This window comes from Muntiacus reevesi, chromosome 22, assembly GCF_963930625.1.
Source record: "Muntiacus reevesi chromosome 22, mMunRee1.1, whole genome shotgun sequence".
In the NCBI taxonomy this organism is placed as follows: Eukaryota; Metazoa; Chordata; class Mammalia; order Artiodactyla; family Cervidae; genus Muntiacus; species Muntiacus reevesi.
Window position 1 is genome coordinate 12,786,281 of NC_089270.1, and position 16,344 is coordinate 12,802,624.

The 16,344-nt window shown below is 47.9% G+C and overlaps 1 protein-coding gene across 6 annotated transcripts in view; it reads left to right on the forward strand.

The window, feature by feature from the left end:
* Window positions 1-16,344, forward strand: part of STK32B (serine/threonine kinase 32B) — a 372,649-nt gene that overhangs the window by 110,544 nt on the left and 245,761 nt on the right. For all 6 annotated transcript variants that reach the window (XM_065914648.1, XM_065914649.1, XM_065914650.1 and 3 more), the window contains exon 3: window positions 7,912-8,063. In XM_065914648.1, the coding sequence (XP_065770720.1) occupies window positions 7,912-8,063 (152 nt within the window). The remainder of the gene's footprint in view (window positions 1-7,911; window positions 8,064-16,344) is intronic.

The following is a 16,344-nucleotide window of genomic DNA, read 5'->3' on the forward strand; positions in this document are numbered from 1 at the left end:
CCTCACATTGTGAGGTACTGGGGGTTAGGGCTTCACCATGCAAAGCTGGGGAAACACCATTCACCCTGCAACACCAGCCTTTTAAGCATGCCGTGCAAGGCCATCTGTCTTCTGCTCCTCACATTTGTTGCCTTGGTTTTCACCACGGTCTGTCTCCATGACGTCTGCTGTGCAGTGTCTCAGGTGGACAGGAGGGAGCATTACCTGATACAGATCAGAGCTCACGTGTGAAGGGGCCATGGGGTGGGTGCACTGTTTCTTAGCATCCCAAGGAGAGGCCAGCTCGGCTTATAGTGGAGCTGGACACGCCATGGGGCTGTGTCCCAGACAAGGGATGCCCCTCCATTCTGCTGTCTCTTTTTCTGCTGACTGGGGACAAATACTTTAGAATCAAGTACCAAGCCGCTCGAGCTTCCTGTGCTTACATTTTAGTGGGCTGTGGGGACAAGCCAGATGCCCAGCCCTTGTGGCCTCAGTGGCTGCCCCCCCAGGCCCAGGAGGAGTTGCAATTAGGTGGTGACTTGTGATTCTGGCTGATTCATTGCCATATGTATTAGTCAATGTTCTCCAGAAAGACCGAGCTTATAAGAGGTGTACAGAGAGAGATAGAGATAGAATTATTTAAGTAATTAGCTCACATGATGATGGAGGCTGGCAAGTCCAAAATCTGCAGGATAGGCTGTCAGGCTAGAGATGCAGGAAGTTCCTGATACTGCTGTGCAAGGTTAAAGACCATCTGCTGCAGAACTCCCTCTGTTTGAGGAAGGTCGGTCTTTTGTTCTATTGAGGTCTTCAACTGATTGGATGAGGCCCACCCACATTATGGAGAGCAATCTGCTTTATGCAAAGTCCACTTGTTTAAATTCATCACAAATTAATTTTATCTAAAAGCAGCTGGTGGTAAAGAACCTGCCTGTCAATGTAGGAGGTGCTGGAGATGTGAATTCGGTCCCTGGGTTGGGAAGATGCCCTGGAGGAGGGCATGGCAGCCCACTCCGGTATTCTTGCCTGGAGAATCCCATGGACAGAGGACCCTGGCGGATTACAGTCCATAGGGTTTCAGAGAGTTGGACGTGACTGGAGTGACTTAGCAGTCATGCATGCAAAAGCACCTACACACACAGAATCCTGTCTGACCATATACCTGGGCATCATGACCCAGCCAAGCTGACACGTAAAATTCACCATCACATCAAACAATTGTCAACTTGTTCCCGAGCTCCTTGGTGGGCCACTTCTGCACGTCTCTTTAGCTTTCTCTGTTCTTACCTTCATATTGTGTACGAATAATGACCATAATCACAATGGTGGTGGTGGTGGTTTAGTCGCTGAGTTGTGTCCAATTCTTGCAACCCCATGGACTGTAGCCTGCCAGACTCCTCTGTCCATGGGATTTTCCACTCAAGAGTACTGGAGTGGGTTGCCATTTCCTTCTCCCATAATCACAATAATAATCAATAATTTAGTAAGTACTTATCACATAACCCTCAAAATCACCCACCAAGATAGGTACACTCTTACCCCCATTTTACAGATGAGGAAGTTGAGAGCACTGCTAACATACATGTTCCATCTCTCTGTGTTTGCAGAGGGACTGTGCCTTCTCCTGGCAGTGTACTTCTTTCCACCTCCTCCCACACTTCCATCATCATGAAGCCAACCCTTGCTGATTGAGAAACAAGGAATGTTCAAATGCAGCCTCTTCCAGAATGCCTTCTCCTAATCACATGTCCTGGTTAGGATCCCTCTTTTCGGGTCCCTTAGCCCCACGTGCTCATCTGTCTCATGGCACTGCTCTTTCTGAAGTAGTAATTATCCATTCCTCCAACTAGCTAGCCAGCCAGCCACAGAGGTCACCTAGTTGTGCTAGGCACTGTTCAAGTCACTAAGGAAGGAGCAGTGAATAAAAGAAAAAGCCCTGTTATCATGGGATTTACACCATAGCAAGGGAAACAGACAAAAGGAAAACAAACCAAGAAGCATGTTTGGTGATGGGAGCTGGCCAGGATGATGGAGGAAAGAAGGAGGGAGGATGGGCACAGAGGAGGGATTGGCTCATTCACAGAAGGAGGTCAGGGATGGCTTTTGGGATAAGGTGACTCATGAACAGAGCCTGAAGGCGGTGAGGAACCAAGACTGTACATATGGGGAGAAGCATGGTAGACAGGAATGGCACAGAGGCCAGGGTAAGAAGCGAGCTGAGAGGAGAGTAACAGGTAGAAGTAAAGGGGAGCTGGGGCCATGCCATATGGGGCCCAGTGACCTGAAGTGAGGTACTTTGTCTTCACTCTTGAGTATTGTTTGTTTATCCCATCAAATCTTGAGTTCTTAGAGCCATGTCATATCTTCATGGTTAGCACAGTGCCAGGACCATGGCAGGCATTTATCAAATGTTTATGGACTGAAATACTCATCCAAATGAGTATTTTCACAAAGCTAACTTTTGATCACTTTAATGAGGCTCCATTGATCACAACCCACATGGACTTTCTGTGCCATGAAAAATCATCGTATAGTTTGTATATCAGACGAGGATGTTCTCAGGAGTGAGAAATAGAAAATCTGCTGGTAGAGTGGCTTCAACAAAGAGGGTTTATTTTCTCATATAACAAGAGATTTGAAGGTAGGTGGCACCATGGTAACAGTTTCAGTATCTCTGAGACTCTTGTAGCCTCTTGATCACAAATGGCTGCTGCAGCTCCAGATGTTACATATGTGCTCAAGGTAGAAAGGATAAAAGTGGTGCAGAGGAGAAAATTGGAACCATCTGTAGCTATTCCCTTTTATGCAGAAAGCTCAAGGTAGAAAGGAGGATAAAAGTGGGAAAGAGGAGAAAATTGAAACCATCTGTAGCTATTCCCTTTTATGCAGAAAGCAAAAACAGAAGTCAAAAACCAAAAAGCAAACTTAAAAGTCAGAAACAGTCTAATATCTCACTGGTCAGAACTATGGCTACTTCTGGCTGCAAGTGGGTATTTAATAGATCACACTGCCTCCTTGAAGAAAATTGTCCTATTATAAAGGAAGAAGGGAGAGGATACAGTTAGGTAGTTAACAATCATTGTCTGCCAAAGACAATCTTCTTGTCAGATGAGGATATTTGAACAATTGTGCCCAGCGTGACCACTCCCCTTTAGTGACCTTATTTAAGCCTGATTTTTTTTTCACTTTTCCCCCATTTAGCTTCCCCCCCCCCCAGATTCTTGCTCCTGCAAGCATAACCAGTGTCTTTAAATGTTACACTACAGCTGTACATGAATCAACAGGCTTTGCTAAGTGCACTCAAGCTGAGGATGGGGGGGCAGCACAGCAAAGGTCAACTGAGTCATGTAAGAAGGAGTATCTAGGCTGGTCCACGGAAGGGCAGCGCCAGCTTTTGCACCTGCGTAGCCCTGGGTTCCCAGCATAGCTCTGGTTTCTCTGATTCTGGGGTCATCTGTTTTCCCAGAGCCAGGCTTGCCTCAGCTGAAGAGTGGGGTTCGTAGTCCTGACCATCAAGGTCACTGAGGATGCAGTCAGACAAGGACTTTCCTGAAGAATCCAGCAAAGTGATTCTCAGCTGGCCTGCATGTCAGATTCCCCTGGGAATCTTTTGACAAAATACACCATCCCTGGACCCTCCCAGACCTCTGGGGGTGCAGACTGAGGTCATCAGTGCTGTGAATGAGCAGTCCGCTGGGGACTGCTGGATGCTGGTGTGATGGAAAGTTTCAACACCCATCGGTCCCCCTTCTCGCCAAACTGGGATCAGTTCCCAGATTTCTGACGCACAGCATGCTGGCTACATGCCTTTCTTATGGCAAATCGCCTGAAATCCATGCTCACTAGCATTTATTTATTTGCCCCAATAAATTGTAATTAATAAATGATAAATCAATTCCTAACTGAATTAGACTAATGAGGGCTGCTAACTGCCAGTCAGCAGCTGGAGTGGCTCTGGCCAAACTGCATGCAGTCTGCCTCATTAATTGTGGTTTCTGGTGGAAGGGGGTCTGTGCTGCCCTGCTGAGGAGTGCTGGGGCCACCTGGGGCCCACCTCCTCTGTTTGGAAGTTTCCCAGGACCCGAGCAGAGCGGACTGTTGGTGAGGAGGGCTGACATTCCCTCTGGAACACCTGTCCTGAGCCCAGGAGGCTGAGATGCTCAACCCCTCCTGTGTCAACCTCCCCTCTTATCTGGTACCCAGAGTCAGACATCCAAGCCCCATGCAGCTCATGAGCTCTGCTTTGAAAGCTTGAATTTGAATCCCATTTTGAAGAGTCTCGCCTAGGTCCTGAGCTGTCTCTGAGCTGCAGTGAGTGTCAACTTCCCCCCTTCCCCCGGGAAGTGAGAGCCATCTCTCGGCACCTTCGCCCACCATCAGTCATACCAATGAGAGCTGGGGACAGGGTAGGGGGGACAGGGGGTCTTCCTCTCACATGGGTGTTGCCCAGACCCCATGGAATCACAACTTCAGCTTTTCAAGATGATGCGGCTGACTGGACTTCAGGGCTCCTAGCCCTGGCAGAGGTCATGTCTGCTCCACACCTTTTCTGAGAAGACAGATGGAGAGTGGCAGAGATGGGAAACCCTAATTAGTAGAATGATCTGCCCACCAGGTGTCTGCCTGCAGATGTGGGTCTCAGGGCTGTAGAAGGGTCTCAGATCCCTGCGAACCTGGGCCCCACAGGGCTTTTGTATAGCACACCTTTGCCTCCTGTGGTTTTAAGTTAGCTGGTAAAATTTGTGGGCCTTCAACCTCATGCCACTAAAGATCCTCTTGATGAAAGTGAAAGAGGAGAATGAAAAAGCTGTCTTGAAACTCAACATTTAAAAAGCTAAGATCATAACATCCAGCCCCATCACTTCATGGCAAATAGATGGGGAAACAATGGAAACAGTGACAGATTTCCTTTTCTTGGTCTCCAAAATCACTGTGGATGGTGATTAAAAGATGCTTGCTCCTTGGGAGGAAAACCTAGACAAACCCACGTAGTGTATTAAAAAGCAGAGGCATCATTTTGCCAACAGAAGTGCATATAGTCAAAGCTATGGTTTTTCCAGTAGTCATGTATAGATGTGAGAGTTGGACCATAAAGAAGGCTGAGCGCTGAAGAATAGATGGTTTTGAACTGTGATGTTGGAAAAGACTCTTGAGAGTCCCTTGGACTGCGAGGAGACCCAACTAGTCAATCCTAAAGGAAACCAACTCTGAATATTCATAGGAAGGACTGATGATGAAGCTGAAGCTCCAATACTTTGGCCACCTGATGGCGAAGAGCTAACTCACTGGAAAAGGACTCAGCTGCTGGGAAAGAGTAAAGGCAAGAGGAGAACGGGGGGACAAGAAGATGAGATGTTTGGATGGCATCACCGACTCTACAGACATGAGTTTGAACAAACTCAGGGAGATAGCGAAGGCCGGGGAAGCCTGGCATGCTGCAGGGGTCACAAAGAGTCAGACACGCCCGAGCAACTGAACAACAGCAACTTCATGCCACTGATCATGCTGCCTGGAAAAACACCCATTTGGAGGCTTCATGAAATGTGCTCTTTAAGACATTAAGATTCGGGTGACATTTATCATCCCCCCGATGCAGCCAGGCTCTCCCACATCCTCAGTCTCATGTAGTTTCATCCCAGTGGGGCAGGGTGGGCTCAGTTCAGACAGATGCTGAGACAGAAGCTCAGAAAGGCAGCAAGAACCAAAGTGGGAATCGGAATTCAGGCTTCTCTCCATCATCTTTTTTTAAACTTTTTGTTTTAATGGGCTCTGCTAGGTCTTTGTTGCTGAGCAGGCTTTTCCCTAGTTGCAGCGAGTTGGCGCTACCCTAGTTGTGGTGCACATGCTTCTCATTGCAGAGGCTTCCTTGTTGTGGAGCACCAGCTCTGGAGTGTAGGGGCTTCAGTTGTTGCGGTTCCTGGGCTCTAGAGCACAGACTCAGTAGTTGTGGCACACAGACTTAGTTGCTCCTTGGCATGTGGGGTCTTCCTGAACCAAGGATCGAACCCAGATCTCCTGCATTGGCAGATGGATTCTATACCACTGAGCCACCAGGAAAAGTCCTTTACCCACCGTCTTGTGTCTGCCTCAGATTCACAGCCCTTTGGGGCCGAAAGGGTCCCAAGTTCCAATAGAAGAGCAACTTGGGCTGCCTGGAGAAAACCCTGAACTCCCAGGCAGCCAACCACATCCATGGTGTTGTCTATCACAGCCCTGTTTCCTGGGAGGAGCATCGTTGGTGAAGAGCACGGGCTAGAGGGGCAGAGAGCCTGAGTTTGAGTCCCAAGGTGTGAAGAAGGTCTAAAACCTTTCTGTGCATCTCTTCCGTTATCTGTCAATTGAGGGTGATAAGAGTAATTACTGTCCTGAGTTGAATAGTGTCACCCCCACCCCCAAATGTACATGGTGTAGCTGCTAGCAAGGGCTTCCCTTGTAGCTCAGTTGGTAAAGAATCTGCCTGCAGTGCAGGAGACCCCAGTTCAATCCCTGGGTTGGGAAGATCCCCTGGAGAAGGAAATGGCAGCCCATGGAAAATCTCATGGACAGAGGAGCCTGGTGGGCTGCAGTCCATGGGGTCGCAAAGAGTCGGGCACGACTGAGCGACTAACACTTACTGACTTACTTAGCTGCTAGCAAGGGGCATCCAGGATTGGTAACGACCTTCAGAAATTAGAAGAGGCCGAGCAAGATTCTCTCTGAGAGCCTGCAGAGGGTGCGGCCCTGCCAGCACTTTAATTTGGAGCTTCTGACCTCCAGAACTGTGAGATGGTAAATGTGTCCTGTGTTGAGGCCCCCAGTCTGTGGTCCTTTGATGTGGCAACCTGGGGAAAGGAAGGCAAAACCCCGTCAGGCTGTTGGGAACACGGTACCTGTTCTTCCTGCTATTTTTTTCCGGTGACACTGTACTCCTTGCGGGGTGTCCTAAGGCTCCATGTCCTCCTTTATATCTTTCCTTTTCCTTGAAAGTCTCTTCTTTTGACTTTGCCATCTTGCCAGCCTTTCATGACTCCCCTCTGGCATTAGCGCCTCCAGACAGCCTTCTCTGACAGCAGGTCACCCCCTCCCACCGCAGCCCCTTGTGAGTTAGGGAGTTGCTCAAAAGTCAGACTGTTGTGGATTTGACACTGAGAAGCTTGCTGAACTCTAATTAGCACGCTCAGCTGCAGTTCCCTTGCAGTTGAAGGAGGTTGTGCTATTTAGTCACTAAGCTGTGTCTGACTCTTTGAGACCCCTTGGACTGTAGTCCACCAGGCTCCTCTGTCCATGGGATTCTCCAAGCAAGAATTCTGGAGTGGGCTGCCCTCCTACTCCAGGGGAGGGCTTCCCTGATAGTTCAGTTGGTAAAGAATTTGCCTGCCATGCAGGAGACCCCGGTTTGATTCCTGGGTTGGGAAGATCCGTTGGAGAAGGGATAGGCTACCCACACCAGTATTCTTGGGCTTCCCTTGTGCCTCAGCTGGTAAAGAATCCACCTGCAATGCAGGAGACTGGGGTTCGATCCCTGAGTTGGGAAGATCCCGTGGAGAAGGGAAAGGCTCCCCACTCCAGTATTCTGGCCTGGAGAATTCCATGGACTGTATGGTCCATGGGCTCTCAAAGAGTCAGACAGGACTGAACGACTTTCACTTTCACTCCAGGGGATCTCTCCAGATCAGGGATCAAGCCCATGTCTCCTGCACTGGCGGGCAGATTGCCACTGAGTCACCAAGGAATCCCTATATGGACAGTGTGAATGCCTGATCAGCAGGTGAACCTGTTCCAGCTCTTTCATGGTGCCAACGTGGAGGGACTGTGGCATAGCCAGCGCTGCTCCCGCACCAGGATTTCAGAACCGGGCCTTGAACCCAGGAGTGGGGAGGCAGTGAGAGGCTGCCCTTTTTGTTCCTTTGAAGTGTCGGCCTAACGTTCTCCCCTCTGACTGTCACTCAGGTGTGCATCGTGCAGAAGCGAGACACCAAGAAAATGTACGCGATGAAGTACATGAACAAGCAGAAGTGCATCGAGAGGGACGAGGTGCGGAACGTCTTCCGGGAACTCCAGATCATGCAGGGCCTGGAGCATCCTTTCCTGGTCAATCTTTGGTGAGTGACTCCCTCCAGGGCTGCTGTGAATGCCTCACGGTGCAGCCAAATGCAAGCACGGCTCTGCTGCAGGAATCCCGCATTGTTTAGAGAGGAAATGGAATTTTTTGGGTTCAGATGTTCTTTTGAATATTTCGCTGAGTATGCTTTCCAATGACTGTTGTGTAGAGTACATTTTCTGATGAAATCATTAAGCACATGCTTAATTTTCATTCTATTCTCTTACCTGGTGAATCGGAATTGAAATTGATTTGGAAGAGAAGGTTGTTGTATGTTTGAGAACACAGGTAAAATGTTTTAAGAGGATGCCAAGTGGGAGTCTTCTAAGGGAATTTATCGAAAATCACCCCCATGATGTTGATGGCAAGAAGGACTTCTGGGAGCTGATGTTTTGCTCCACTCTGGATGGCTGCCTGGTGATTCTGACTTCTGAATCTGGCCCACAGGGCCCAGTTCCATCCATGTTTTGAAACTCTCTCCATTGCACTGCTGGCTTTTGTCTCTGCTTTGTATCCTAGATTTGCCACTTTGCCGGTGGTTTCCCTGCCTCTGTGCCTTTGCCTGTGAAGTCTCCTCTCTCTGAGATTTACACCTCCCCGTCTTCCCAGCTTCCTCCTACCAAATGCCTCAGATGGGCATTTCTGTGGGGAAATGTCATATATTAGAGGCTGGTAACAAGTGTGTGTCTGTCGTATCTCCAGCCACACAAGTACTTCAGTTATTTGGGGGAAATAAAACCGCTTCATGTTTTCATTGTTACGCAAGAGAATTTTTGTAATTCATTTTTTATTGAGGGGACATTTGGTTTATTAACACTATATTGCTTTCATGTGCACCACCTTATATTTCTGTATCCACTCCAGTGTGCTCATCACCAAAAATTAAACATCCATTCATCACCATACAGTTGATCCCCTTTGATTTCACACTCCCGACCCTGCCCCTTTCCCTTTGATAATCACTCTGTTCTCAGCGTGTATGTGTTTGTTTTTTATTATCTGTTTGTTCATGTATTTTTTGTTTGTTTTTTATATGCCACACGTGAGTAAAATCATATAGTGTTTATCTTTCTCCATCTGATCTATTTCTTTTACCACAATACCCTTAAAGTCCATCCATGTTGTTGCAAATGGCAAAATTTCATCTGTATTTTTATGGCAGAGTAGTAATCAGTTATATATGTGTGTGTGTGTGTTTGTGTGTGTATATACATACACACCACATCTTCTCCATTCATTCATCTGTTGATGGGCTGTTAAGTTATTACCATATCTTGGCTATGATAACATGATTTTACAAATATGTTTTGAATGAATATTTTTGTGTTCTTTGGACAAGCCATGGATTTACATGTATTCCCCATCCCAATGCCCCCTCCCGCCTCCCTCCCCATCCCATCCCTCTGGGTCTTCCCAGTGCACCAGCCCTGAGCACTTGTCTCATGCATCCAACCTGGGCTGGTGGTCTGTTTCACACTTGATAGTATACTTGTTTCAATGCTGTTCTCTCTGAACATCCCACCCTCGCCTTCTCCCACAGAGTCCAAAAGTCTGTTCTGTACATTTGTGTCTCTTTTTCTATTTTGCATGTAGGGTTATCATTACCATCTTTTTAAATTCCATACATATGCGTTAGTATACTGTATTGGTCTTTATATTTCCAGCTTACTTCACTCTGTATAATGGGCTCCAGTTTCATCCATCTCATTAGAACTGATTCAAATTAATTCTTTTTAATGACTGAGTAATATTCCATGGTGTATATGTACCACGGCTTCCTTATCCATCCGTCTGCTGATGGGTATCTAGGTTGCTTCCATGTCCTGGCTATTATAAACAGTGCTGCGATGAACATTGGGGTGCACGTGTCTCTTTCAGATCTGGTTTTCTCAGTGTGTTGTAATAGGTTGTAAAGTACTTTTCACACATTATTTCTTAAAAACAACACAAAAGTAAAGAACACATTTTTAATCTTATAGTGCCATCTTGAAAATGTAGTAGTATAGGACAACAGCTGGCATGCAGGGGCTGGCATTGAGTGAATTGTACCCATTTTACAGATGGGGTAATTGAGTCCCACCACTAGTAGATGGACGAGATGGGACTTGAATCCAGACAGTCTGACTTCGTGGCCCACACTTGCAGCCCTTCTACCATGGCTGCTGTTGGAAGGCCCTGGCCCTTCCCTTCTTTGCCCACCGCTCCCCCTTCCTCCCTGCACAGAGCGCCTCCTGCGAGGCTTCTGTTTGGCTGCTCTGTCACCCTGCTAGCAGGGAGCATGGTGTGGAATCGCTTGTCAGGCTCATAAGGACGTCATGGCTTTGAATTAATTACACGTCAGCTTTTCATCTCATTACACGGAGGGTGAATTACCACGGCCTTGGAGCGCCTGACTGCGCCCCTTCTCATTCCTCTCTTTTGCTGACATGCTCTATGACTGGCAGAGGCAAAGACCAGGCACTGATTAGTTTTCACGACAGTTTGGCCTCTAGAGGATGAATGATGGGTGCTCCCAAGCCTGTGACGATCCAGGTTGAGTTGTCAAGTGCAATATTTTCACCTGCTCTGAAGCAAAGCTGTGCTGCTCTCTGGGGCTTCAGACAACTGGAGCAAAGGAAAAAGGCGATGAAAAATCCCACCCCAAGCAGAGGAGTTGTGAAGTAGTGGGAGCCCTGGAGAGGCAGGGCATGGGAGCGGAGTGGGGGTAGAGATGAGGCGGACAGTTCCAACACTCAGGCTCTGAGGTCCGATCTCGCAGGTTCTAATAACAGTTCTGCCTCTTGTAGGTGAAGAGTTTGCTATGGACTGAATTGTATTTCCTCCCCACCCTCCCCCCCCCACAAAAATTCACATATTGATACCCTAACTCCCTATGTGACTATATCTGGAGATAGGACCTTTTGATGGCTATTAAGGTTAAATGAGGTCATTAGGGTGGAGCCCTAATCCAATGTGATCTTTCCTTGTCTGCTTCCCTGGTGGCTCAGATGGTAAAGAATCTGACTGCAATGCAGGAGACCTGAGTTCGATCCCTGGGTCAGGAAGAGCCCCTGGAGAAGGGAATAGCAACCCATTCTAGTATTCTTGCCTGGAGAATTCCATGGACAGAGGAGCCTGGCAGGCTACAGTCCATGGGGGTCACAAAGATTTGGACATGACTAAGCAACTACCGCCATTAATCCAAAAGGATGTTAGCCTTGTAAGAAGATGGAGAAAGTTCGAGCCTCTGCCATGTGCAGACAGAGCAGGAAGGGGGCTGCCTGCAAACCAAGAAGAGAGCCCTCACTGGAACATGACCATGCCTGCATCCTGATCTCAGACCCTGATCTTGGGCTTCCAACCTCCAGAATTGTGCAGGAACACACTTCCACTGCTTCAGTCTCCCAGGTGGTGGTGGTTTTGTTATGGCAGCCTGAGCAGACTAACACAGATGCCTTGAGAGTGATTTGAGTCTCCCTTCTGTGTCTCCATTGCCTTCTTTGGAAAATGGAAGTGAAAAGGTGATCACATCATAGGGTTGCTGTAAAGACCAAACAGGGCAGTATTAATACATTACAAGCATCCCCACAGTCCTGGACTTGAGCTGGCTGCTGGGTCAGGGACCTGCTGTTGGTAGGATTGGCACTTGTCCTTCACGTCAGCTTTGGGCAGGCTGGACCAATTCTCTCCTCATCCAGCAGTGAACATGACATGCTTGCTGACTGTTAGAAGATGGGTTGAGTTTTTAGTTTTAAAGACTATTGTCTTGATAAATGGTAGGGGGGAGGTAGTTTGTGTGTATTTTCAGACTGTATTTTCAAAATCCAATTCTACTTACCAGATTGACTATATTTACTAGACTGTGAAATGTTCTATTTACAGCTGGGCAGGTGCCTCCCCTGCCCCGCTTGCTGTTGAAGTAACTGTGGAGATGGAGGGATGGATACCTGGTAGGACAGGATGAGAACAGATGCCTGCAATTAATTTAAACAGTTCTCATAGAAAGTGTTGTTTCTAGAACTTTCCCTGAATAGTGAATGGCTCAATCATGACACAGGTCTCTAACAGGCCACTGGAAGCCAAGAAAGAACCACTTAATTTAGTGGCTAATTTTTCTTCTGCATTGAGACCTTTGATTCGAGTAAAACTACATAAGGTGTTGAAAGGTAGAGCTGATCTGTCTGAAGCAGGGGGCAGGAAAGAAGGTTGTAGAGAGGACAGAGACAGGAAGTCCCTTGGGGAACCTCTGATGGAGGACAAACACCTGTACAGGGTTTCCCTGATGGGGTCGGTGGTAAAGAATCTGCCTGCAGTGCAGGAGACACCAGAGACATGGGTTCGATCCTTGGGTCGGGAATATCCCCTGGAGGATAGCGTGCAACCCACTCCAGTATTCTTGCGTGCAAAATCCCATGGACAGAGGAACCTGGCGAACTTCAGACCATGGGGTTGCAAAGAGTCGGACACAACTGAAGAGGCTGAGCATGCACACACCAAAGCCCTGTATAAAGAATCACCAGTCGCTGAGCAGCTTCATTTTCATAAACATAATCGTCTTTGGTCTTGAATATTGCTACAACCTCCCAACTGACATTTCAGCACTTAGTCATCACCAGTTTGCCACACACAAGTTGTCTTGTTCAGCTCAGGCTGCCATAACAGATTACCATAGACTGGAGGCTTAAATAATAGACCTTTATTTCTGATAGTTCTGCAGACTAGGAAGACTGGGATGGGGGGCCAGCATGGTCAAGTTCTGATGAAGACCTTTTCCCTGGTGTAGAGATGGCTGTCCTCCTGCTGTGCCCTCCCCTTGGGCTGGGAGAGAAATAGAGGGAGAGAGCTCCCTTGCTCCTACTTCAGTCCAGTTCAGCTCAGTCACTCAGTCGTGTCCGACTCTTTGCGACCCCATGAATCGCAGCACACCAGGCCTCCCTGTCCATTACCAACTCCCGGAGTTCACTCAAACTCATGTCCATCGAGTCGGTGATGCCATCCAACCATCTCATCCTCTGTCGTCCCCTTCTCCTCCTGCCCCCAATCCCTCCCAGCATCAGGGTCTTTTCAAATGAGTCAACTCTTCACATGAGGTAGCCAAAGTATTGGAGTTTCAGCTTCAGCATCAGTCCTTCCAATGAACACCCAGGACTGATCTCCTTTAGGATGGACTGGTTGGATCTCCTTGGTGTACAAGGGACTCTCAAGAGTCTTCTCCAACACCACAGTTCAAAAGCATCAATTTTTCAGCGCTCAACCTTCTTCACAGTCCAACCCTCACATCCATACATGACCACTGGAAAAACCATAGCCTTGACTAGACAGATCTTTGTTGACAAAGTAATGTCTCTGCTTTTTAATATCCTATCACAAGTGCTCCATCCTCATGACATAATTATCCCCCAGCAACTCTGTCTCTGTCACACAGGTGACTAGAGTTTAAACATATGAATTGGGAGAAGGGACATAAACATTTAGCCTATAGCACAGGGCAAGTCTCATCAAAGTGCAAATCTAAGCTCACCCCACCTCTGATTAGAATTCTGCGGTGACGCCCCAAAGCCCACAGAATAAAAGTTTCTTCATGACCTGGCCTCTGATATTATGTCAGTCTCTCCTCTGGACAACCACATCTGCTCCTGTCTTAGTGCATTTCTGTTCCAGCCACACTAACTGATTAGTGGAACCTGCCATTCATCTTGTTGTTTTGATCCCTCCAGGCCTTTTGCACTTGCTGTTCCTTCTGCCTGGAATACCGACTCCCCTCTCTTCTCTGTGAGAACTTCTGCTCTTTCCCTTACAAGTATTCATTCATTAAATAGACATTTATTTGACTCTTCTTGGGTACCAGGCACTGTCTTGGAGAAGGAAATGGCAACCCATTCCAGTATTCTTGTCTGGAGAATCCTAGAGATAGAGGAGCCTGCTGGGCTGCCGTCTATGGGGTTGCACGGTCGAACACGACTGACATGACTTAGCAGTAGCAGCAACAGGGTACCAGGCACTGTCTTAATTTCTTCAAAGAAAAATTTTAAAAAGTTTTGCTTCTAGTTGCGCTGGGTCTTCACTGGGCTTCCCTGATGGCTCAGATGGTAAAGAATCCACCTGCAGTGTGGGAGACCTGTTCGATCCCTGAATTGGGATGATCCCCTGGAGGAGGACATGGCAACCCACTCCAGTATTCTTGCCTGGAGAATCCCCGGGGACAGAGGAGCCTGGCAGGCACAGTCCATGGGGTAGCAAAGAGTCAGACATGACTGAGCATTGCTGTGCATGGGCTTTCTCTAGTTGTGATGAGCGGGAACTGTTTTCTAGTTGCAGTGTGTGGGTTTCTCATTATAATGGCCCCTCTTGTAACAGAGCACAGGCTCTAGGTGTGTGGGCTTTAGTAGTTGCGGGGCCGGAGCTCCGTACTTGCAGCTTGAGAGCGCTTGAGTGCAGGCCCAGTCATTGTGGCACATGGGCTGAACTGCTCCGCTGCATGTGGAATCTCCCCAGACCAGGGATCACACCTGTGTCCCCTGCATTGGTAGGTGGACTCTTATCCACTGGACCACTAGGGAAGTGCCCCTGTCTTACTTTCCAGGGGTCCAGATAAGAAGAGGATCCTTCCGTCTCCTGCCCTCTTGGGGTTCATAGGCCAGCTCCACCTTCTCCTCCAAGCTACCTCAGGCAGGGATGCCACCCACGTGATGACAGGTAGTGGTTCCTTCTGGACGCTATTGCAGAACAAGGCCGTTCAATCACATTTATCTGCTTGTACATCTGTTTCCTCCGTTAGTGTGAGACTCTTGGGGATTGGGGCCGCGTCTCATTCGCCTCTGTATTCTCAGCATCCACAGTGTTCAATAAATTAATTCTTTCAGTGTTTGTTAAGGATCTGCAGTGTCTGTGCTGGCCTTGGTGATGGAACAGTGAGCAAGATAGTCACTCCCGATCTTCACAGAGCTTACAGATGAGATGACAGACCTTAAACCAACAGTTGATTGTGCTGCTCTGCTCTTTTTCTTAAGTAGTCACTGTCCTTTGGGGCACCGGGTAACTTAAAAAATATAGAGATAGCAAATTGCCACCTTGTCCTGGGGGTCAGAGACGGGAAATGCTCATGGGGTTTTTCCCAATTCCAATTAGCAGCATCTTCTTTAGTCTCCATCACCATGGCAACTCCCTTAATAGAAGGGAGCAAGTGGTGATGCTGACATGTCCAGGGTCCTTGTCTTACCTTTTACTATTCAAGCATTTGTCACTATCACTGGTCACCTTGGTTTGAGCTTTCAAGATGTCCAATTTCCCAAATTTTACTTTTAAGTGGAATAGGCTTGTTATCCTTAAGGGAGTGAGTGGGGATTATAAGATATCCCAGCTCCATTTTGATATCCAGGGGGTCAGCACTGAACTGTGGAAAGGGAGGGAAGAGGAGCCAGAGGTTGTTCTTTGAAAAACCAGGCTGGAGGCAGGGTAGGATTGGGCTCTATGTCAGACAGTTCTTGTGAGTGAAAGTGGGGGTGTGGTCCCTCAAACAATCAGGAAGGGCGTGGAGTTTGCAGAAGATCAGAGGGAAAGCCAGGACTCCCGTGGACTGGCTAGTGGTCTTTGGGGCCCTCTTGCTTCCCCACCTTCCAACCCACCACACAGTACCTTCTGGTGCCCATTTCTCTGACTGTTTCTTATGCTTCCCATGTGTTTTCTGTAATTAGGACTCTCCTTGGTCCTTGGTGTTCATTAAAGTCTTCCCACACTTTATCAAGTGGCCTTAAGATCCATGTCTTAAAATCTTGGTAACACTACCCTGCATGGGTCTCCCGTGGTATGTGGCTCTTTTCCTATTTTAGCCTGATCTAAACCGTCTTACAAGACTTCCCTTAGAGGCTCAGATGGTAAAGCGTCTGCCTGCGATCCGGAAGACCTGGGTTTGATCCCTGGGTTGGAAAGATCCCCTGAAGAAGGAAATGGCAACCCAATCCAGTACTCTTGCCTGGAAAATTCCATGGATGGAGTAGCCTGGTAGGCTACAGTCCATGGGATCACAAAGAGTCGGACATGACTGAGCAAGTTCACTGGTTCAAACCATCTTACAGGGTGGATGTTCTTGTCTTCAGTTTGCAGTTGGAGAAGCTGAGGATGGGTGGGTTAAATAACTTGTGCAAGATGAAGTAGCTGACAAGAGGTGGCATTGGGATTAGAGGCAACAATATACCAGGAAATGGTTAACAACCAGCAGACCAAGGGGACGCAGTGCAAACCCTGATTTGTAGTGTCAGCTGATTCCCACCGTGTAAATATTCCCGTCGTGGTCTGCTGTGTAT